At 41.1% G+C, this 25,317-nt stretch overlaps 1 protein-coding gene across 2 annotated transcripts in view; it reads right to left on the reverse strand.

The window, feature by feature from the left end:
• The window catches only part of tmem150aa (transmembrane protein 150Aa), a 40,221-nt gene that overhangs the window by 13,665 nt on the left and 1,239 nt on the right, over positions 1–25,317 (reverse strand). The window contains exons 2-5 of one of the 2 annotated variants that reach the window (XM_061985855.2): positions 15,122–15,404; positions 3,474–3,521; positions 3,317–3,403; positions 3,009–3,076 (exon numbers count right to left, since the gene is read on the reverse strand). In XM_061985855.2, the coding sequence (XP_061841839.1) occupies positions 3,009–3,076; positions 3,317–3,403; positions 3,474–3,521; positions 15,122–15,186 (268 nt within the window). In that variant the 5' untranslated portion in view covers positions 15,187–15,404. Of the gene's footprint in view, positions 1–3,008; positions 3,077–3,316; positions 3,404–3,473; positions 3,522–15,121; positions 15,408–25,317 lie in introns of both variants that reach the window. The other variant, XM_061985857.2, reaches the window with a different exon arrangement.

Raw genomic sequence — 25,317 nt, forward strand, 5'->3', positions numbered from 1 at the left:
GGTGTCATTATTAACTTTCTGTCCAAGCTTGTATAATCTACTGCCTTGTTCAATTGTAAAAAATATTCTGTGCCTAAAATTCACATTTCTATCACAATTATCATACTGTAAACATGGTAAGCTAACTTCATTAAAATTAATAGTCCTGTCAATAGCATGGAATTACAATTCAAATGTAGTTTTTTTGTAAGCCTTTCAAAAGAATTCAAAATATGAAAAATTAATGAAAATTAATTGAAGCCATCAGACACTTGAAAAGTGGCACATCACATCTCTAATGTAATCATTTGAACTTTTCAACAGAAATAGCACTGCAAAAATATTAAGGACATACTTCTGTATTTTGGTAGTTATGCTGTCAACATTTAACAAGATTTCTTCAACTTGGACTTGAAAGCATAAATAGTATAAACACTTTTAACAGTATAACAGTACTAAACAATTCCAATAGATAACATTGGTGTCATTACCTTTTTGTGGCTAAAATCCAAATTTATTCCGATCGAAAAATCTTGTCTGCACAAGGTGCAATTCGCGTAGTTTTCACCCTTTTTGGAACGGATAATTATTCCCGGATAGGCTTTTGAATATTCTTCACGGAATGACTGCAGTTTTCTTTTCGGTTTAAAACTCGTTTGCGATTTTTCTCCGGCTGATTCCATGATCGTTCGCTCGTTTGGAAACAATGGCAACTGGTGCCTCGTGCTTGGCAGCGGTGCTATAAATAGCCTCGCGCATGGCATTCGGAATGGCTCGATAGGAAGTTACAGGAAGCAGTGTCAATTGTCATTGTTGTTACGCGATTTCGTGAATAAAACTTAAAAAAAAAAAAATTGTTTTAATTAATGAAAAACCGTATTTTTTATCATTGCAACCGTAACCCGGAATAGGTTGATGAAAACCGTACTAATTACGGGAAAACCGGAGTAGTTGGCAGGTATGTATTAGGATTTCTAATGTCAGGAGACTGTGCAGGTGTACCTAATGTTGTGACTAGTGAGTCACAATAAAGGAAGTGAGTAATCATTGCAGGAACATGTGGTAAAGGGTGAACACTGCAATGAAATGGGGAAAGGGGGCAAACATGAGTGGTGATCCAACCTGACAGGTAGAGGACGAGTAATGGATGAAGTGCAGAGGGGGGGTTTGATTGATTGATTGAGACTTGTATTAGTAGGTTGCACAGTGAAGTACATATTCCGTACAATTGACAACTAAATGGTAACACCCCAATAAGTTTTTACACTTGTTTAAGTCGGGGTCCACTTAAATTGATTCATCATACAGATATATACTATCAGATATACTATCATCATAATACAGTCATCACACAAGATAATCATCAGGGTGTATACATTGAATTATTTACATTATTTACAATTCGGGGTGTGGAGGGGGGGGGGGGGGGGGGTTAGGTTTGGTTGTTATCATCAGTCATCAACAATTGAGAACAGAGAAATGGATATTGAAACAGTGTAGGTCTGACTTGGGAGGATATGTACAGCAAGTAGTGGACATAGAGAGAGAGAGAGAGGGAAATCAGAAGGCATAAGAAAAATATCTGCATTTGATTGTTTACATTTGATTATTAACAACAATCCGGGGAGGGTGTTAGTTTAGGGTTGAAGTTGCCTGGAGGTGTACTTTTATTGCGGTTTTGAGGGAGGATATGCAGGGGGAGGGTGAAACAGCACATTAATTATTGATATGGCGAGCTCGGGCTATTTCAAGGCCTGCATGGCTCCTGAGGCTGACATAGGCACCACTTGATTGATTGTATATATTTATGAACAGGGTGTATATACATTGTTCACCCACTCATAGGGAACATGAGCTTGTGTTGTTGCAAAAGTATTCATCATCCATATACATACATGTACAGTAGGGGTGTAACGCTACGTGTATTTGTATTGAACCGTTTCGTTACGGGAGTTCCGGTTCGGTTCGGAGGTGTACCGAACGAGTTTCCACATGGACATATTAAGTAGTGTAACGCACCTTGTGTAAACAATGCACACCGAGGCACAACACACGGCAGTGTGCATTGTTTACTCAAAATGCCGGACATTTTAGGCATTTTTAGGCTTTTTTGCGGAGCTGTCAGGGCGGAGTTTCTTAAATGCCTAAAATGTCCGGCATTTTGAGTTAGGGTTGCGTGTATTTTCAATGTATGTTCAGGGTTACGAAGGGGTTAAAAACAAAACAAATTGTGCGCGCAGCAGCATTGGTGAGGGAGGGGCAGAGACAGAGAGAGAGAGAGAGTTATGATAAACGCGCATGCGTCGCCAGGCTCTGCTTTTTATCCATAGATTTATCACATTTAATTTTTTATTATCTATAGCAGGGGTGTCAAAAGTGTGCCCCGGAGGCCATTTGCAGCCCACAGCTAATGTTTTAAAGGCCCACGGCACATTCTAAAAATACTATTAAAATAAACAAAAACATAACAAAAGTGAAATAAAAAAACTTAAAAGGTTAAATGTAATTTAGAAAAAGTTGCAATGTTGACTAATAAAACAAAGCTGTTTTTTTTTTCTTTCAAACTGTCATTGCTCAAAACATAATATTGAATCAAAATCAATGTTATTATGAATTATTGACCTATCCAAGGTTCCCATTACTTCACATCAAATATTCCACTAAGAAAAATATTTTTGGTGGAAGATTTTGCAAATTTGGTAAATAAATAACCCCAAAAATTATATTTTGTTGTTTTCTTACTGTACCGAAAATGAATGGAAACCGTGACCTCTAAACCGAGGTACGTACCGAACTGAAATTTTTGTGTACCGTTACACCCCTAGTTAGAAGGCTTTAATTATGTTAAAAAATATACATAGGAGGTTGTAAAAAGTTGTATTTATTATAGTCCTCATGTCCAGTTCCAATTAACTGTGATAAACTAGGGACGACTGTATTTACGACACATGAGAGCACATCTTCAGTACTGAACCTTCATTTGTTCACACCATCAACATTTTCAGGATGTATGTGGAGCTCTGACTTACCCATGAAGGCTCCTACATTGCCGATGAGGCTGAACAGGCAGCTTTCAGGAGGGAAAGAACCACATTTACTGTAACAAATGCAGACAAAACATGGAATTATTAAAACAGTTGCATGGCATAAGCATTTTGATTAAACGATCGCATCACTTTATGATAGTACGTCCTTGATAAAGGCTCAGAGTCTTGTGATGTTGGACGACATAAAAGCAGGAGGTGATGCAGTGAAGTGTGGATGAGTGATGTGGCAACCATAGCATGCTAAATCCACACGGTGACTAAAGTAGTGGTGCAGGCTTTGATGAGGACACCTGATTAGGGGGATGTCCTGGATGGTGCAACAGGTCTTGGGAAAGCCTGGACGGAGCAGCTCCTCTGTGCACGTTACGTTGTAGGACCTGCAGCACCGATCACACTCAATCACTTCATGTCTCGTGTTAGACAACAAAGACCAAATGAAATGCTCACCAGTTTTCCACGGGACAAACGTGGTGATTCATCACAGCCATGGCATATCTAGGGAGTAAACAACACCATTCAAGTGTCATGACACAGTACTAATATAGTAGTAGGAGTTATCACAGTTATAATACATACACACATACAGTCGTGGTCAAAAGTGTACATTAGAGATGCGCGGTTTGCGGACACAACCGCGGAGTCCGCGGATTATCCGCGGGTCGGGCGGTTGAAATAAAAAAAAATTAGATTTTATCCGCGGGTCGGGTCGGGCGGTTGAAATTTAAAAAAATTAGATTTTAAATAGATTCAGGCGGGTGGCAGTTAAACCAATTCGGAAATATACAGGTAAAAGCCAGTAAATTAGAATATTTTGAAAAACTTGATTTATTTCAGTAATTGCATTCAAAAGGTGTAACTTGTACATTATATTTATTCATTGCACACAGACTGATGCATTCAAATGTTTATTTCATTTAATTTTGATGATTTGAAGTGGCAACAAATGAAAATCCAAAATTCCGTGTGTCACAAAATTAGAATATTACTTAAGGCTAATACAAAAAAGGGATTTTTAGAAATGTTGGCCAACTGAAAAGTATGAAAATGAAAAATATGAGCATGTACAATACTCAATACTTGGTTGGAGCTCCTTTTACCTCAATTACTGCGTTAATGCGGTGTGGCATGGAGTCGATGAGTTTCTGGCACTGCTCAGGTGTTATGAGAGCCCAGGTTGCTCTGATAGTGGCCTTCAACTCTTCAGCGTTTTTGGGTCTGGCATTCTGCATCTTCCTTTTCACAATACCCCACAGATTTTCTATGGGGCTAAGGTCAGGGGAGTTGGCGGGCCAATTTAGAACAGAAATACCATGGTCCGTAAACCAGGCACGGGTAGATTTTGCGCTGTGTGCAGGCGCCAAGTCCTGTTGGAACTTGGAATCTCCATCTCCATAGAGCAGGTCAGCAGCAGGAAGCATGAAGTGCTCTAAAACTTGCTGGTAGACGGCTGCGTTGACCCTGGATCTCAGGAAACAGAGTGGACCGACACCAGCAGATGACATGGCACCCCAAACCATCACCCAACCATGCAAATTTTGCATTTCCTTTGGAAATCGAGGTCCCAGAGTCTGGAGGAAGACAGGAGAGGCACAGGATCCACGTTGCCTGAAGTCTAGTGTAAAGTTTCCACCATCAGTGATGGTTTGGGGTGCCATGTCATCTGCTGGTGTCGGTCCACTCTGTTTCCTGAGATCCAGGGTCAACGCAGCCGTCTACCAGCAAGTTTTAGAGCACTTCATGCTTCCTGCTGCTGACCTGCTCTATGGAGATGGAGATTTCAAGTTCCAACAGGACTTGGCGCCTGCACACAGCGCAAAATCTACCCGTGCCTGGTTTACGGACCATGGTATTTCTGTTCTAAATTGGCCCGCCAACTCCCCTGACCTTAGCCCCATAGAAAATCTGTGGGGTATTGTGAAAAGGAAGATGCAGAATGCCAGACCCAAAAACGCAGAAGAGTTGAAGGCCACTATCAGAGCAACCTGGGCTCTCATAACACCTGAGCAGTGCCAGAAACTCATCGACTCCATGCCACGCCGCATTAACGCAGTAATTGAGGCAAAAGGAGCTCCAACCTAGTATTGAGTATTGTACATGCTCATATTTTTCATTTTCATACTTTTCAGTTGGCCAACATTTCTAAAAATCCCTTTTTTGTATTAGCCTTAAGTAATATTCTAATTTTGTGACACACGGAATTTTGGATTTTCATTTGTTGCCACTTCAAATCATCAAAATTAAATGAAATAAACATTTGAATGCATCAGTCTGTGTGCAATGAATAAATATAATGTACAAGTTACACCTTTTGAATGCAATTACTGAAATAAATCAAGTTTTTCAAAATATTCTAATTTACTGGCTTTTACCTGTATATACATACGGTAGTTAAATGTTGTTACCCACATACGAAAAACGAGCAGGCACCTGCAGCATATGCCACAACAGAAGAAGAAGAAAAAAAGAGATAGCAACGCCGGCAGCAAACGTGGTACGCGACAAACTAAAAAAGGGAATACTAAAGACCAGGGGGAAAAAAGGCCAGAAAAGTTCAGCGTGGACTCGTTTTTATGAGGTTGTAAATCAGGATGATAGTAATGCTGGCTACGTGATTTGCAAGAGCTGCGACGCTGTTTATGTCTACGACAGTCACAAAACCGGGACATCTAACATGGTGCATCACATTTGTGCAAAACCCCGAACCTCCACAAACACCCTGAGCATGAGCAGTTTCGTCCGCCGTGATCCCAGAAGAGTGCCACAGGATGTTAAAACAAGATAGAAAACGCAGCTGCCTGCAGCAGTTTGAGTGAGATGATTGCGCACTGGTGTGCGTCTGGGCCGTGACAGCGTGGCACGCATTGAATGTCTCTGCTACATTGGATCAGTCTCCTTTCTTTAACAGGCAAAAGCTTTATAACCTCACTAATGCCTTGCATCGTCTATATTAGATATATAACAACGGGCGGGTGCGGTTTTGATTAAATGTTAGTTCGGGTGGATGCGGATGGTTGACGACTTTTGTGATGCGGTTGCGGATGAAATAATTGCCTATCGGCGCATCTCTAGTGTACATACACTTGTAAAGAACATCATGTCATGGCTGTGTTGAGTTTCCAATCATTTCTATTCCGCACTATTAGCCGCACCTAAAAACCACAAATTTACTCAAAAGCTGACAGTGCGGCTTATAACCCGGTGCGCTTTATATATGGATTAATATTAAGATTCATTTTCATAAAGTTTCGGTCTCGCAACTACGGTAAACAGCCGCCATCTTTTTTCCCCGTAGAAGAGGAAGTGCTTCTTCTTCTACGCAAGCAGCCGCCAAGGTAAGCACCCGCCCCCATAGAAGAGGAAGCGCTTCTTCTTCTACTGTAAGCAACCACCCGCCCCCGTAGAAGAAGAAGAAGCGCGCGGATATTACGTTTCATTTCCTTTGTGTGTTTACATCTGTAAAGACCACAAAATGGCTCCTACTAAGCGACAGGTTTCCGGTTCATGAAAAGACGCAATCTCTCCATCCGCACACGGACTACTATTTCACAGCAACTGCCTAAAGACTTTCAAGAAAAGCTGGCTACTTTCCGTGCATATTGTAAAAACAAGATAGCTGAAAAAAAGATCCGGCCAGAGAACATTATCAACATGGACGAGGTTCCACTGACTTTTGATATTCCTGTGAACCGCACTGTGGATACAACGGGAGCACGTACGGTGAATATTCGCACCACAGGGAATGAGAAGTAATCCTTCACTGTGGTTCTAGCTTGCCATGCTAATGGCCAGAAACTTCCATCCATGGTGATATTCAAAAGGAAGACCTTGCCAAAAGAGACCTTTCCAGCCGGCGTCATCATAAAAGCTAACTCGAAGGGATGGATGGATGAAGAAAAGATGAGCGAGTGGTTAAGGGAAGTTTACGCGAAGAGGCCGGGTGGCCTTTTTCACGCAGCTCCGTCCATGTTGATATACGACTCCATGCGCGCCCACATCACGCTGGTTTTTAATATATTATTAAAGTTTGACTGACCTATCTGACTGTTTTTTTGACATTCCTTTAGCGCAGTTAGATGCGGCTTATAACACGGGGCGGCTTATAGGTGGACAAAGTTTTGAAATATGCCGTTCATTGAAGGCGCGGCTTATAACCCAGGGCGGCTTATGGTGCGGAAAATACGGTACATGTCCCTTGGCAAGTTTACCTGCAATAAGGCACTTTTGGTAGCCATCCACAAGCTTCTGGCAAGCTTCTGCTTGAATTTTTGACCATTCCTCTTGACAAAATTGGTGCAGTTCAGCTAAATGTGTTAGTTTTCTGACATGGACTTGTTTCTTCAGCATTGTCCACTTGTTGTCAATGGGGTTTAAGTCAGGACTTTGGGAAGGCCACTCTAAAACCTTCATTCTAGCCTGATTTAGCCATTCCTTTACCACTTTTAACGTGTGTTTGGGGTCATTGTCCTGTTGGAACACCCAACTGCGCCCAAGACCCAACCTCCGGGCTGATGATTTTAGCTTGTCCTGAACAATTTGGAGGTCATTTTCAGTAGACCCATAATACATTCTTAAAAGAAGCAAACTTCATAAATGTTTTTGTGACCAACAAGTATGTGCTCCAATCACTACATCACAAAAAAATAAGAGTTGTAGAAATGATTGGAAACTCAAGACAGCCATGACATGATGTTCTTTACAAGTGTATGTACACTTTTGACCACCACTGTATATAGAATATACAGTCGTGATACTCTATACTGGAGTTTAGTTTCCTTTCTGGTGCAGTGCTTGCTTTTATCACAATATGGTCTTGCTATTGATTTGGTAGGTTTGAAAAGCAATGGTTTACATACATCTGGATTGGCAGACCGGGGTGGTGGTTCCTCTCTTTAAGAAGGGGAACCAGAGGGTGTGTTCTAACTATCGTGGGATCACACTCCTCAGCCTTCCCGGTAAGGTCTATTCAGGTGTACTGGAGAGGAGGCTACGCCGGATAGTCGAACCTCGGATTCAGGAGGAACAGTGTGGTTTTCGTCCTGGTCGTGGAACTGTGGACCAGCTCTATACTCTCCGCAGGGTCCTTGAGGGTGCATGGGAGTTTGCCCAACCAGTCTACATGTGTTTTGTGGACTTGGAGAAGGCATTCGACCGTGTCCCTCGGGAAGTCCTGTGGGGAGTGCTCAGAGAGTATGGGGTATCGGACTGTCTGATTGTGGCAGTCCGCTCCCTGTATGATCAGTGTCAGAGCTTGGTCCGCATTGCCGGCAGTAAGTCGGACACGTTTCCAGTGAGGGTTGGACTCCGCCAAGGCTGCCCTTTGTCACCCATTCTGTTCATAACTTTTATGGACAGAATTTCTAGGCGCAGTCAAGGCGTTGAGGGGATCTGGTTTGGTGGCTGCAGGATTAGGTCTCTGCTTTTTGCAGATGATGTGGTCCTGATGGCTTCATCTGGCCAGGATCTTCAGCTCTCACTGGATCGGTTCGCAGCAGAGTGTGAAGCGACTGGGATGAGAATCAGCACCTCCAAGTCCGAGTCCATGGTTCTCGCCCGGAAAAGGGTGGAGTGCCATCTCCGGGTTGGGGAGGAGATCTTGCCCCAAGTGGAGGAGTTCAAGTACCTCGGAGTCTTGTTCACGAGTGAGGGAAGAGTGGATCGTGAGATCGACAGGCGGATCGGTGCGGCGTCTTCAGTAATGCGGACGCTGTATCGATCCGTTGTGGTGAAGAAGGAGCTGAGCCGGAAGGCAAAGCTCTCAATTTACCGGTCGATCTACGTTCCCATCCTCACCTATGGTCATGAGCTTTGGGTTATGACCGAAAGGACAAGATCACGGGTACAAGCGGCCGAAATGAGTTTCCTCCGCCGGGTGGTGGGGCTCTCCCTTAGAGATAGGGTGAGAAGCTCTGCCATCCGGGAGGAGCTCAAAGTAAAGCCGCTGCTCCTCCACATCGAGAGGAGCCAGATGAGGTGGTTCGGGCATCTGGTCAGGATGCCACCCGAACGCCTCCCTATGGAGGTGTTTAGGGCACGTCCGACCGGTAGGAGGCCGTGGGGAAGACCCAGGACACGTTGGGAAGACTATGTCTCCCGGCTGGCCTGGGAACGCCTCGGGGTCCCACAGGAAGAGCTGGACGAAGTGGCTGGGGAGAGGGAAGTCTGGGCTTCCCTGCTTAGGCTGCTGCCCCCGCGACCCGACCTCGGATAAGCGGAAGAAGATGGATGGATGGATGGATGGATGGTTTACAAACTCAAATTTGATGTCATTTGCCATCTCAGAGTTGCAATTTCCAGATCAATTGAGTTTGGCAAGACATTATTTGCATTGATTCATTTTGTAACATTTGAAATAATACATTTATGAAAGACCTCATTTCAAAATAAAAAGGTTTTCTTGTACACATAAAGCTAAAAAGACTGTTGACACCAATGATCCGTGCATGGAGGCAGCAACAGCAACACACTGACGTTACACAAGAATGTTCTCTGAAACAACAAACTACAGCAGTGATAGGCTACATTTAAAATCCAAGGATGCCAAGTGTGTCAGAAAACATCCCAGGACTGGTGTCACACCCTTTTCAGTCTTTTGATTAGACAGATGACAAGTGCCGTATTGCACTTTTAAAACGTGACGTCTGACGGTAAGAAACCAAAAGTTAGTGAGTGTAGGTTTTTTTGGCGCTTTTGCATTTGCTGGTCTAAAAATAAAGTACTTCTCCCATTATTGTCTGCGCAACACGGGATCAGAGGGCGGGGGCATGGAACGCAGTAAGGGGGAGGAAATTAGGAAGAGAGAAGTGTGATCGGAGTAGATAAGAGGAATTGTTTATGCACTAAACAGGTCATCAAAGTCCACCCACAACATTTTGAGTTATGTTGCTAACAAACAGATAAACAAACCCTGGCGAAAACCTAACCTCTTTGGCAGAGTTCTGCATACTAAAGCTAAACCTTGGTGTCCAGTGTTTCCAAGGTGAGGGTGCACCACCGCTGAGGGAAAGCGTACGGCAGGAGCGCGGATTCTGCACACCGCAGGAAATATGAGAAGCTACTTGATTAACCATCACCCAGAAAAGCTAAACATACATTTTTTAGGTATTTACCGTATTTTCCGCACTATAAGGCGCACCTAAAAACCACAAATTTTCTCAAAAGCTGACAGTGTGGCTTATAACCCGGTGCGCTTTATATATGGATAAATATTAAGATTCATTTTCATAAAGTTTCAGTCTCGCAACTTCGGTAAACAGCCGCCATCTTTTTTCCCGGTAGAACAGGAAGCGCTTCTTCTTCTACGCAAGCAACCGCCAAGGTAAGCACCCGCCCCCATAGAACAGGAAGCGCTTCTTCTTCTACTGTAAGCAACCACCCGCCCGCGTAGAAGAAGAAAAAGCGCGCGGATATCACCGTACGTTTCATTTCCTTTGTGTGTTTACATCTGTAAAGACCACAAAATGGCTCCTACTAAACGACAGGTTTCCGGTTCATGAAAAGACGCAATCTCTCCATCCGCACACGGATTACTATTTCACAGCAACTGATATTCCTGTGAACCGCACTGTGGATACAACGGGAGCACGTACGGTGAATATTCGCACCACAGGGAATGAGAAGTCATCCTTCACTGTGGTTCTAGCTTGCCATGCTAATGGCCAGAAACTTCCACCCATGGTGATATTCAAAAGGAAGACCTTGCCAAAAGAGACCTTTCCAGCCGGCGTCATCATAAAAGCTAACTCGAAGGGATGGATGAAGAAAAGATGAGCGAGTGGTTAAGGTAAGTTTAAGTTTACGCAAAGAGGCCGGGTGGCTTTTTTCACGCAGCTCTGTCCATGTTGATATACGTATGTTTGTGATTGCACATTTGCGTACATTTTGGGAGTGAACAGAGTTGTTAGAACGCTGGTTTTTAATATATTATTAAAGTTTGACTGACCTATCTGACTGTTTTTTTGACATTCCTTTAGCGCAGTTAGATGCGGCTTACAACACGGGGCGGCTTATAGGTGGACAAAGTTTTGAAATATGCCGTTCATTGAAGGCGCGGCTTATAACCCAGGGCGCCTTATGGTGCGGAAAATACGGTACATTATTTCAAGTAAAATTGTCAGATATTTGCTTGAAACAAGGGATGTTTCCACACAATTCTTTGCATTTAATAATACATATGATTAGAACTTTTGAGCAGTACTTTTCAGTGGCGATATAGTACAGAATATGATTTATATTAGTATCACGGTACTATACTAATACCGGTCTACCGTACAACCCCAGTTAATATACAGGTTACAGAACGTAAATGAAGTATTGTTGGTGGTTTTGAAATGCTTTTATAAAGTGAATTAGAGGCAGAATGGATTGATATAGCTGCATTGCTAGCAGAGGTGGATAGAGTAGCCAGAAATTGTACTCAAGTAAGAGTACTGTTACTTTAGAGATGTATTACTCAAGTAAAGTAAGGAGTAGTCACCAAAATATTTACTTGAGTAAAAGTAAAAAGTATGTTGTGAAAAAACTACTCAAGTACTGAGTAACTGATGAGTAACATACACACTCATATATATATATATATATATATATATATATATATATATATATATATATATATATATATATATATATATATATATATATATATATATATATATACAGTATATAATTTATATGTATTTATTTTGCTGTTTTTGTTTACATGTTAAAGGTGTTTTAATGAATATACATGCATGTTTAACATATAGATTCCTTTCTTTCATGAAGACTAGAATATAAGTTGGTGTATTACCTGATTCTGATGACTTGCATTGATTGTAATCAGACAGTAGTGATGATAACGTCCACGTTTTCAAATGGAGGAGAAGAAAAGTTCCTCCTTTCTGTCTAATACCACATGAAAGTGGTGGGTTTTTGGCATCTTATTTGTCCAGCTTCCATATTCGTTATTATACACTTTACAAGAAATATATTGGCGTCAAACTCCGTAGCTTGCTAGCTTGTTTGCGCTGGCTTTCGGAGACTCTTATTTTGAAAGCGCAGGCGCGATGGAGCGGCACTTTTATTGTGAAGACAGGAACGTCCTCATGTGCGGTCAGTCTTTAGGCTTTTGACGGGATGTACGGTTGAAATAAAAAAAATTCTTTTTTCCTTCACACTTTTGATTGATTGATTGGAACTTTTATTAGTAGATTGCACAGTACAGTACATATTCCGTACAATTGACCACTAAATGGTAACACCCCAATAAGTTTTTCAACTTGTTTAAGTCGGGTCATGTGACCACCTGGCTCTGTTTGATTGGTCCAACGTCACCAGTGACTGCATCTGATTGGTGGAACGGAGTGAAACGTCACCAGTAAGGCAGGCACTTTGAAGGTCTGTCTGACAGACCAAAACAAACAAAGCGTGCATTAACAGATCGATAAAAATTAGTAGCGAGTAGCGAGCTGAATGTAGATAAAAGTAGCGGAGTAAAAGTAGCGTTCCTTCTCTATAAATATACTTAAGTAAAAGTAAAAGTATGTTGCATTAAAAATACTCTTAGAAGTACAATTTATCCCAAAAATTACTCAAGTAGATGTAACGGAGTAAATGTAGCGCGTTACTACCCACCTCTGATTGCTAGCCACCTAGAACGAGCCGATTATTACAAGTTAGAATGCAAAAAAACTTTTGTCTTCTTGTCTCATAAGGATTGTGAACGATAGGCAACATGTTTTTTAAAAGTGTAGTTCACCTTTAATACCGTGACAATATTGAACTGTAAGATTTTGATATCGTTACATCCCTAGTAAATAGCCCAGATATGGACAAAGTTGCAAGGCCACGCATAATTGGTTGAATTCGAGAAATTTGGTGCGATCGCAACATCACAAATTCCTGGAGGGTCTGCATTATGAACCCTGCTGTGTGCACTGGAGCACATTCATATTGGAACACACACTTTTTCCAGAAAGTTGGTCTCAAAGAGTTATCCAAAATGTGTGATTCAGTGGGAGAAAATAAGTCAACCTCTGATCCGCTAATTTGTTCAACTAATTCAGTGTTTTTCAACCTTTTTTGCATTGAAAAAATGCGGAGGCACACCACCAGCAGAAATCATTAGAAAACGAAACTCAGCTGACAGTAAAGAGTCGTTGTCGCAATTGTTGGATATGACTTTAAAGCATAACCAAGCATGCATCACTATAGCTCTTGTCTCAAAGTAGGTGTACTGTCACCACCTGTCACATCACACCCTGACTTATTTGGACAATTTTGCTGTTTTCCTGTGTGTAGTGTTTTAGTTCTTGTCTTGCGCTCCTATTTTGGTGGCTTTTTCCTCTTTTTTTGGTATTTTCCTGTAGCAGTTTCATGTCTTCCTTTGAGGGATATTTCCCGCATCTACTTTGTTTTAGCAATCAAAAATATTTCAGTTGTTTTTATCCTTCTTTGTGGGGACATTGTTGCTGGTCATGTCATGTACGGATGTACATTGTGGACGCCGTCTTTGCTCGACAGTAAGTCTTTGCTGTCGTCCAGCATTCTGTTTTTGTTTACTTTGTAGCCAGTTCAGTTTTACTTTCATTCTGCATAGCCTTCCCTAAGCTTCAATGCCTTTTCTTAGGGGCACTCACCTTTTGTTTATTTTTGGTTTAAGCATTAGACACATTTTTTACCTGCACCCTGCCTTCCGCTGTTTTCGACATCTACAGAGCAATTAGCTACCAGCTGCCACCTACTGATATGGAAGAGTATTACACGGTTACTCTGCCGAGCTCTAGACAGCACCGACACTCAACAACAACACATCATTTGCAGACTATAATTACTGCTTTGAAAAAAATATTTTTAACCCAAATAGGTGAAATTACATAATCTTCCACGGCACACCAGACTGTATCTCAGTGGTTGAAAAACACTGAACTAATTTATTAAGAAGTACCGTATTTTCCGCACCATAAGCCGCCCTGGGTTATAAGCCGCGCCTTCAATGAACGGCATATTTCAAAACTTTGTCCACCTATAAGCCGCCCCGTGTTATAAGCCGCATCTAACTGCGCTAAAGGAATGTCAAAAAAACAGTCAGATAGGTCAGTCAAACTTTAATAATATATTAAAAACCAGCGTGATGTGGGCGCGCATGGAGTCGTATATCAACATGGACGGAGCTGCGTGAAAAAAGCCACCCGGCCTCTTCGCGTAAACTTACCTTAACCACTCGCTCATCTTTTCTTCATCCATCCATCCCTTCGAGTTAGCTTTTATGATGACGCCGGCTGGAAAGGTCTCTTTTGGCAAGGTCTTCCTTTTGAATATCACCATGGGTGGAAGTTTCTGGCCATTAGCATGGCAAGCTAGAACCACAGTGAAGGATGACTTCTCATTCCCTGCGGTGCGAATATTCACCGTACGTGCTCCCGTTGTATCCACAGTGCGGTTCACAGGAATATCAAAAGTCAGTGGAACCTCGTCCATGTTGATAATGTTCTCTGGCCGGATCTTTTTTTCAGCTATCTTGTTTTTACAATATGCACGGAAAGTAGCCAGCTTTTCTTGAAAGTCTTTAGGCAGTTGCTGTGAAATAGTAGTCCGTGTGCGGATGGAGAGATTGCGTCTTTTCATGAACCGGAAACCTGTCGCTTAGTAGGAGCCATTTTGTGGTCTTTACAGATGTAAACACACAAAGGAAATGAAACGTAATATCCGCGCGCTTCTTCTTCTTCTTCTACGGGGGCGGGTGGTTGCTTACAGTAGAAGAAGAAGCGCTTCCTCTTCTATGGGGGCGGGTGCTTACCTTGGGGGTTGCTTGGCGTAGAAGAAGAAGCACTTCCTCTTCTACGGGGAAAAAAGATGGCGGCTGTTTACCGTAGTTGCGAGACCTAAACTTTATGAAAATGAATATTAATATTAATCCATATATAAAGCGCACCGGGTTATAAGCCGCACTGTCAGCTTTTGAGTAAATTTGTGGTTTTTAGGTGCGGCTAATAGTGCGGAAAATACGGTATACATGGAGACTATGTAGGATTTCCCACATAGCAGTTATAACTTCACAAGGAAATGATTGTATTATTGCTAAAGTGTAAATAAAAACCTTGACCCAAGATGATACTCACACTATCCATATTCCTGTGATGGAGAAGGCAGACAGGCTGACAGGCAGGACGATCCAGGCAGTCATTGGGCTGGCAGTGGGTTGGCTTTGTCCCAAGCATGGGGTGAGAGGGCGGCTTTGGGTCAGGGTAGCGACACGACACAAGGGTTCAAACGGGAGCGGGGGGGGTTGCGGGGTCACCAACACACAGGGGAACACACAGGGAGGGGGAAGGGGGGTACGAGAGGACGGAAGGGGGGATGACACGGCTCTTCTGTTCCAGAAACCCTGCAACCAGCCACAACCTGCTTGAAGAAACAAAAAAAAATATGTATGCTTTTTTTTTAAAGGATTCAAGGAACTTCATTGCCATACCAGCACACATGTGACACATGAGATGGGATAAATACTGATACTGATAAAGATCACAAAACAGTAGAGGGCAAGTACTGTCGGTGCGGAAAAACCGGAATCTTCCCCAGTTTGAGAATCCTTTTCTCATTTTTCACCTTTACTGAAACTTAAAGAGTATACGATATCATCATTGCCAAATTGTAACCAAGTTTTACCAATTGTATTTTGTTACACATAGTCAAACTGGTTTTTGAATGATTAAATAACTCTGCTCCCCAATTGCTCTGCAAGGCAATTACAAGACTGCAAAGTGGTAGCAGATCTACCACCCGAGCAGCGTCAAAAGGCAACTGTTGCCTTCCGTTTCGTAGAACATCTTTTGCCCAGATTGCCTTTTCAATAAAAGGAGCACAACTATGGAACTCTCTACCTGACACTTTGAAATGTATACCTGCACTTGTCACTTTCAAAAAACAAACAAAATTGTGGCTAGTTGAGCAACAATCGTGTTCCCATGTTTAGTTTTTACTAATTTTTACTAATTGGTTCTTTTCTAGTTTGCACTTTGTCTGTGTTATTATTATTACCGTATTTTCCGCACTATTAGCCGCACCTAAAAACCACAAATTTACTCAAAAGCTGACAGTGCGGCTTTTAACCCGGTGCGCTTTATATATGGATTAATATTAAGATTCATTTTCATAAAGTTTCGGTCTCGCAACTACGGTAAACAGCCGCCATCTTTTTTCCCCGTAGAAGAGGAAGTGCTTCTTCTTCTACGCAAGCAACCGCCAAGGTAAGCACCCGCCCCCATAGAACAGGAAGCGCTTCTTCTTCTACTGTAAGCAACCACCCGCCCGCGTAGAAGAAGAAAAAGCGCGCGGATATTACCGTACGTTTCATTTCCTTTGTGTGTTTACATCTGTAAAGACCACAAAATGGCTCCTACTAAGCGACAGGTTTCCGGTTCATGAAAAGACGCAATCTCTCCATCCGCACACGGATTACTATTTCACAGCAACTGCCTAAAGACTTTCAAGAAAAGCTGGCTACTTTCCGTGCATATTGTAAAAACAAGATAGCTGAAAAAAAGATCCGGCCAGAGAACATTATCAACATGGACGAGGTTCCACTGACTTTTGATATTCCTGTGAACCGCACTGTGGATACAACGGGAGCACGTACGGTGAATATTCGCACCACAGGGAATGAGAAGTCATCCTTCACTGTGGTTCTAGCTTGCCATGCTAATGGCCAGAAACTTCCACCCATGGTGATATTCAAAAGGAAGACCTTGCCAAAAGAGACCTTTCCAGCCGGCGTCATCATAAAAGCTAACTCGAAGGGATGGATGGATGAAGAAAAGATGAGCGAGTGGTTAAGGTAAGTTTACGCGAAGAGGCCGGGTGGCTTTTTTCACGCAGCTCCGTCCATGTTGATATACGACTCCATGCGCGCCCACATCACGCTGGTTTTTAATATATTATTAAAGTTTGACTGACCTATCTGACTGTTTTTTTGACATTCCTTTAGCGCAGTTAGATGCGGCTTATAACACGGGGCGGCTTATAGGTGGACAAAGTTTTGAAATATGCCGTTCATTGAAGGCGCGGCTTATAACCCAGGGCGCCTTATGGTGCGGAAAATACGGTAAATGAGCTTTGGCTACAAACACTATGATGCATACATTGGATAACTGTTTCAGATATCTATGTTTCTGTATCTGTCCCTATTTCAAATAAACACATATATATATATATATATATATATATATATATATATATATAAAAAGGGCTCTTTGCAACTTTCACACAGTAACATTTTAAAGCAAAAAATTAGGGATGTCCGATAATATCGAACTGCTGCTATTATCGGCCGATAAATGCTTTAAAATGTAATATCGGAAATGATCGGTATCGGTTTCATAATTATCGGTATCGGTTTCAAAAAGTACAATTCATGACTTTTTAAAACGCCGTAGGGAGAGGTACTGAGCGCCAATAAACCTTAAAGGCACTGCCTTTGCGTGCCGGCTCAGTCACATAATATTTACGGCTTTTCACACTCACAAGTGAATGCAGCCATACAGGTCACACTGAGGGTGGCCGTATAAACAACTTTAACACTGTTACAAATATGCGCCACACTGTGAACCCACACCAAACAAGAATGACAAATACATTTCGGGAGAACATCCGCACCGTAAGACAACATAAACACAACAGAACAAATACCCAGATCCCCTTTGCAGCACTAACTCTTCCGGGACACTACAATATACCCCCCCCGCTGCCCCCTAAACCCCCCCCCCCCAAACCCCGCCCACCTCAACCTAATGCACTTTGTGACTTCAATAATAAATATGGCAGTGCCATGTTGGCATTTTTTTCCATAACTTGAGTTGAATTATTTTGGAAAACCTTGTTACATTGTTTAATGCATCCAGCGGGGCATCACAACAAAATTAGGCATAATAATGTGTTAATTCCACCACTGTATATATCGGTATCGGTTGATATCGGTAATTAAGAGTTGGACAATATCGGAATATAGGATATCGGTAAAAAAGCCATTATCGGACATCTCTACAAAAAAATATAACAACACCATTGGTTAGCTTATGTTACCATTAGTGGTTTAACAGAACACATTTGTTAGAAAATGGTCTATATTTTTCACAATTACAAAGTTTATGTAATAAAAAATGTTACCGGCCCAAATAGATTGGTGTTTACGTACGGTCACTCACACGGTCTTGTCAACACGTACGCCAAGAGAGCGTGTGCACACGTACAAATGCAGTCCAAGAGAAGCAACAAACAATTTTCAGTCATGTTGTTGTTATGATAGAATATACATTCAATGACAGCTTTCGCTAGCTTTCTAAATTGTCATTATTAGCTAACAGTACCTAAGGCTAGGGCTGGGTGATATATTGAATATACTGGATATATTGCGGGTTTGTCTCTGTGCGATATAGAAAATGACTATATGATGATATTGGAGTATACGTTCTCACGCAGTTGCTTTTAGCTGTGGGCATTACACTCTCCGCGGAGCAGAGAGGTAGTGGCATGGGTAAAGTTAGTTGTGATGCTAGCGGAGTGGTGAAAATCTGGTAACAAATAAAGGAAGAATTAATTCCCAAGAAAAACAGTGGGGGGTCCATCGTCTGCCGGTGGTTTGGCTTCAAGCGGGAAGATGTCGAACAGACAACCGTAATATGTCAAGTATGCGGCGTTAACAACTTAGCACCACTGCTAATTTGTAGCATCATTTGAAAAGTCACCCGCTAGAGAATAAGGAGTGCTTGAATCTCCGCATGTCAACATCTCCGTTCGGTGCCACACCAACAAAATGCCCAAGCAACCAGCACTGACCCAATTGAGCCTGGTGTCTTCCATTTCCACATCAACACCGTATGAAAAAAGTAGTCAACAACAGAATTAGATAACGTCCGCAGGAACCTACCACATAGACATACACTATTTGATTTCCTATTATGCAGCTCATTTTCATTTGACAGTTATTGAAATATCTTGTGTGACATCATGCATCGTGCTGTTTTGTTATGTCATCTTAGTGACATCATGAACAAAAGTGCACTAATAGCTTGTTTTAAAATGTCTCTGACAATCTTGCACTTTCTGTTTTGGAAATGACATGAATGTTTGTGCCAATAATAGTGTTTAATAAATACACTTTTAGTTGTGATTTCCCTCTCTGCATGGAAGTTTAAAAGTAGCATATATTAATGCAGTATGAAGAAGAATGTTTTAATGTAGACACATAGAATCATCATACTGCTGTCATTATATGCATCAAGTGTTCATTCAAGGCTAAGGCTAAATATCCACATATATATGGTGTATCGTGACATGGACTAAACATATCCACATACCGTATTTTCCACACTATTAGCCGCACCTAAAAACCACAAATTTACTCAAAAGCTGACAGTGCGGCTTATAACCCGGTGCGCTTTATATATGGATTAATATTAAGATTCATTTTCATAAAGTTTAGGTCTCGCAACTACGGTAAACAGCCGCCATCTTTTTTCCCCGTAGAAGAGGAAGTGCTTCTTCTTCTACTGTAAGCAACCACCCGCCCCCATAGAAGAAGAAGCGCGCGGGTATTACGTTTCATTTCCTTTGTGTGTTTACATCTGTAAAGACCACAAAATGGCTCCTATTAAGCGACACACTGTGGTTCTAGCTTGCCATGCTAATGGCCAGAAACTTCCACCCATGGTGACATTCAAAAGGAAGACCTTGCCAAAAGAGAACTTTCCAGCCGGCGTCATCATAAAAGCTAACTCGAAGGGATGGATGGATGAAGAAAAGATGAGCGAGTGGTTAAGGGAAGTTTACGCGAAGAGGCCGGGTGGCTTTTTTCACGCAGCTCCGTCCATGTTGATATACGACTCCATGCGCGCCCACATCACAGATGGTGTCAAAAAACAAGTGAAGCACACAAATACAACACTCGCCGTCATTCCGGGTGGATTAACCAAAGAACTCCAACCGCTCGATATTGGTGTCAACAAGGCATTTAAAGCACGACTGCGAACGGCGTGGGAACAATGGATGACCGAAGGCGAACACACATTCACTAAGACAGGGAGACAGCGCCAGACGACATCCGCCAACATCTGCCAGTGGATTGTAAATGCCTGGGCGGATATTTCGGTCTCAACTGTGGTCCGAGCTTTCCGGAAGGCAGGATTCACGGAACTGCTGGAAAAGCAACAGCGACACTGACTCTGATGACTTCGACGAGACGGAGCCGGCCATTTTGGAACCGTATTCGCCCAACTTTTTAATTCGGACACCGAAGGAGAAGAATTCGAGGGATTTATGAATGAAGAATAACTTCAGAAAGTGAGTGTTATGTTTATTTTGTGTGTTGTGACATTAACGTTCGAGCAACATTAAGTTATTGATGTTATTGCTCTGCACTATTTTGAATTTTACTATGTTTGTGATTGCACATTTGCACATTACCGTACATTTTGGGAGTGAACAGAGTTGTTAGAACGCTGGTTTTTAATATATTATTAAAGTTTGACTGACCTGACTGTTTTTTTGACATTCCTTTAGCGCAGTTAGATGCGGCTTATAACACGGGGCGGCTTATAGGTGGACAAAGTTTTGAAATATGCCGTTCATTGAAGGCGCGGCTTATAACCCAGGGCGGCTTATGGTGCGGAAAATACGGTAGTGTGTAAAATACATTGGAAAGTTAACGTCCTCTAAACATCTATGGAAATGTTGCAAACAGCCCCTTTAATGGCAGCAGAAAATGGTGTGTTACACTGCACTGTTCCCTGATTGAAATCTGGGATAAGGAATTACATTTTAAGGGTGATCCGGGTCACGGTCTAGTTTCAGGACAGAAGAGCCAGACCTGAGAGATGTCTGTCTTTAAAGACATTCGTGGGATGCCCTGAAGAAGGTTGGCTGACATTTAAAGAGGCATTTTTCTTTGTTTATGCTAAACACCTGGTCTTGCATTTCCACGTTTCCTCATATCAGATCCACTCGCACGATCTAAACAGATCCAATCCACAAATTGCACCAAAAACAGTTGGCACTAATATTCATGACCAGATAAACCCGGTAAAACGGAATCTATCCTGTCTGGGTCCCAAATAAATCTCAAGAAAGTCAGTGACTTCACTATAAAAGTGGGTGACATTGTTATCACCAGGAAAGATGAGGTCACCTACCTAGGTTCCATTCTAGAGGCTAATCTTTCCTGTGATAAAATGGCAACCAAGGTAATCAGAAAGGTCAACCAACGAACGAGATTTCTCTACAGAATCTCCTCTCTGGTCAACAAAAGCACCTTGAAGATTCTAGCGGGAACTCTCGTTCAACCCTTTTTTGATTACGCATGCACCTCCTGGTACCCTAGCACCTCCAAAACCCTCAAATCTAGACTCCAAACATTCCAGAACAAGCTAGTCAGGTTACTTCTAGACCTCCACCCCAGATCACACCTCACTCCTACCCACTTCTCCAAAGTGGGCTGGCTCAGGGTGGAGGACAGAGTAAAACAACTTGCACTGAGCCTGGTCTATAAAATCTGCTACACCTCCCTGATACGGAAGTACATGTCAAACTACTTCCTTAACCACAACACCAGGGGGAGCTCCGCTAACCACGTCAAACCCAGATTCCGATCTAACAAAGGTCTAAATTCATTCTCCATCTATGCCACATCAATATGGAATGCACTCCCAACAGGTGTAAAAGAAAGTGTATCACTATCCTCCTTCAAAACCACACTAAAACAACACCTCCAGACAACTTCAACCCTTGACTAACACCCTCCCCCTTCCACATCCCACCTACCCGGATTGTAAATAACCAAATGTAAATAATCAAATGTATTTCTAATGTATATACTTGTTCTTATGCTTTCTGAACTCACTATGTTCTCTGCTCGCTGTACATATCCTACCAAGTCAGACCTACACTGTTTCAATGTCCATTTCTCTGATGATGCAATTGCATACCTGCCAACTTTTGAAATCAGAAAAACCTAGTAGCCAGGGTCCAGGGGCCGCAGGCCCCGGTAGGTCCAGGACAAAGTCCTGGTGGGGGCGTTCAGGCTTCGCCCCCCGACGCAAAATGATTGATTGCATTCAGACAGGTTAAAATGTTGCTAAAACCATCACTTTTCTATCAGTCACAGTGACTTTCCAAAACAAAAATATTACAGCAAAAATCATACGGGTTGATTGACATGTTTATTCTGTAAGCTAACTTCAATAGTTTGAAATTATTTTGACAGTTAATGCCAGTAATCCTGTCAACCTTTCACAAGACTTCAATTTGTTAATTGAAAGTATAAACACTTTTTACAGTAAACAAATGGTAAAACAGTACTAAACAATTCCATTAAAAAAAAAATTGGAGTCATTATTAACTTTCTGTCCAAGCTTGTATAATCTACTGCCTTGTTCAATTGTAAAAAATATTATGTGCCTAAAATTCACATTTCTATCACAATTATCATACTGTAAACATGGTAAGCTAACTTCATTAAAATTAATAGTCCTGTCAATAGCATGGAATTACAATTCAAATGTAGTTTTTTTGTAAGCCTTTCAAAAGAATTCAAAATATGAAAAATGAATGAAAATTAATTTAAGCCATCAGACACTTGAAAAGTGGCACATCACATCTCTAATGTAATCATTTGAACTTTTCAACAGAAATAGCACTGCAAAAATATTAAGGACATACTTCTGTATTTTGGTAGTTATGCTGTCAACATTTAACAAGATTTCTTCAACTTGGACTTGAAAGCATAAATAGTATAAACACTTTTAACAGTATAACAGTACTAAACAATTCCAATAGATAACATTGGTGTCATTACCTTTTTGTGGCTAAAATCCAAATTCTTCGGCATTTATCACATCCAAAGAATCTGTTTGGGCGACGAAAAACGTTGAAAGTTTTCCACTTGTATCGCTAGCAACGGCATTAGACTTGTGTTTTTTTGTCCCAACGTGGTCTTTTACATCGCTAATTCCTCCGTGTCCGATCGAAAAATCTTGTCTGCACAAGGTGCAATTCGCGTAGTTTTCACCCTTTTTGGAACGGATAATTATTCCCGGATAGGCTTTTGAATATTCTTCACGGAATGACTGCAGTTTTCTTTTCGGTTTAAGACTCGTATTTTTCTCTGGCTGATTCCATGATTGTTCGCTCGTTTGGAAACAATGGCAACTGGTGCCTCGTGCTTGGCAGCGGTGCTATAAATAGCCTCGCGCATGGCATTCGGAATGGCTCGATAGGAAGTTACGGGAAGCAGTGTCGATTGTCATTGTTGTTACGCGATTTCGTGAATAAAACTTAAAAAAAAAAAAAAAAATGTAATTAATGAAAAACCGTATTTTTTATCACTGCAACCGTAGGTTGATGAAAACCGTACTAATTACGGGAAAACCGGAGTAGTTGGCAGGTATGCAATTGTTGATGACTGAAGTGTTGATATCAACCAAACCCTCCACATCCCACCCCCCGGATTGTACATAATGTAAATAATTTAATGTATATACTCTGATGATTATCTTGTGTGATGACTGTATTATGCTGATAGTATATATTTGTAAGTTGAAAAACTTATTCGGGTGTCAATTGTACGGAATATGTACTGTACTGTGCAATCTACTAATAAAAGTTTCAAACAATCAATCAATCAATCAATCAAAAAACCCTAGGCAGTGGTCAAACACCTGCCCTTTTGACTTTGTGAGGAAAGTGCCCTTTCTGCTGGAAGCGTTTGGTCATGTTTAATGAAGGGCATACTTGCCAACTATTGCATTTTTATCTATGGGGAATTTCCTAGGAAAATAAAAGGGAAATTAAAAAAATAAGGGGTTTTCATGTTCATCAAGCTAATCGATGCTAACATGCTATTTAGGCTAGCTGTATGTACATATTGCATCATTATGCCTCATTTGTAGCTATATTTGAGATCATTTAATTTCCTTTACTTATGTCCTCTGTGTATTTAATTTATATTTGCATGTCTCACCACACATTATCTGTATGTAATATTGGCTGCATTTCTGCCATGTTGTTCCAGACCACAGCAAACGTTACCCGGCTTGCAAAGATTATAAAAACATCCAATAATAGAAGACAGCCTGCCGTTTCCTTTAACTTGGACACACGCATCTATACCTTTGGCCATTCTCAGCCAGTCATTTCCAGGAGTTATCTCATCCTGTGAGAAGTCTCCATTTTACTAAGGATTTCCAATGTTGCAAAAATGTGTAGAATAACAATTAAAGTACAACATTTCTGTCAACAAAGATTTGCGTCGTCCTTTGATAGTAGGCTAATATAGACACATCATGTGTTGTCTTCATTATAAGACTTTTAAAGTCATTTTTATAGTAGGCTAATATAGCTAATATAGACACTTACATCATGTGTTGTCTTCATTATAACACTTATATAAGACTTTTAAAGTCATTTTGATAGTAGGCTAATATAGCTAACATAGACACTTACATCATGTGTTGCCTTCATTATAACACTTACCGTATATAAGACTTTTAAAGTCATTTTGATAGTAGGCTAATATAGACACTTACATCATGTGTTGCCTTCATTATAACACTTATATAAGACTTTTAAAGTCATTTTGATAGTAGGCTAATATAGACACATCATGTGTTGCCTTCATTATAACATTTATGTAAGACTTGATAGTAGGCTATTATGGCTAATATAGACACTTACACCATGCGTTGCCTTCATTATAACACTTGTATAAGGCTTTTAAAGTCATTTTGATAGTTGGCTAATATAGCTAATATAGACACTTACACCATGCGTTGCCTTCATTAGAACACATATATAAGGCTTTTAAAGTCATTTTGATAGTTGGCTAATATAGCTAATAGAGACACTTACATCATGTGTTGTCTTCATTAGAATAGAAGAATAGAATAGAATGGACTTTATTGTCATTATATTTGCACTAATATAAGGCTTTTAAAGTAATTTTGATAGTAGGCTAATATAGCTAACATAGACACTTACATCATGTGTTGTCTTCATTATAACACTTATATAAGACTTTTAAAGTCATTTTGATAGTAGGCTAATATAGCTAATATAGACACTTACATCATGTGTTGCCTTCATTATAACACTTATATAAGACTTTTAAAGTCATTTTGATAGTAGGCTAATATAGACACTTACATCATGTGTTGCCTTCATTATAACACTTATATAAGACTTTTAAAGTCATTTTGATAGTAGGCTAATATAGACACTTACATCATGTGTTGCCTTCATTATAACACTTATATAAGACTTTTAAAGTCAT

Source organism: Nerophis lumbriciformis, linkage group LG12 (assembly GCF_033978685.3).
Source record: "Nerophis lumbriciformis linkage group LG12, RoL_Nlum_v2.1, whole genome shotgun sequence".
Taxonomy (NCBI): Eukaryota; Metazoa; Chordata; class Actinopteri; order Syngnathiformes; family Syngnathidae; genus Nerophis; species Nerophis lumbriciformis.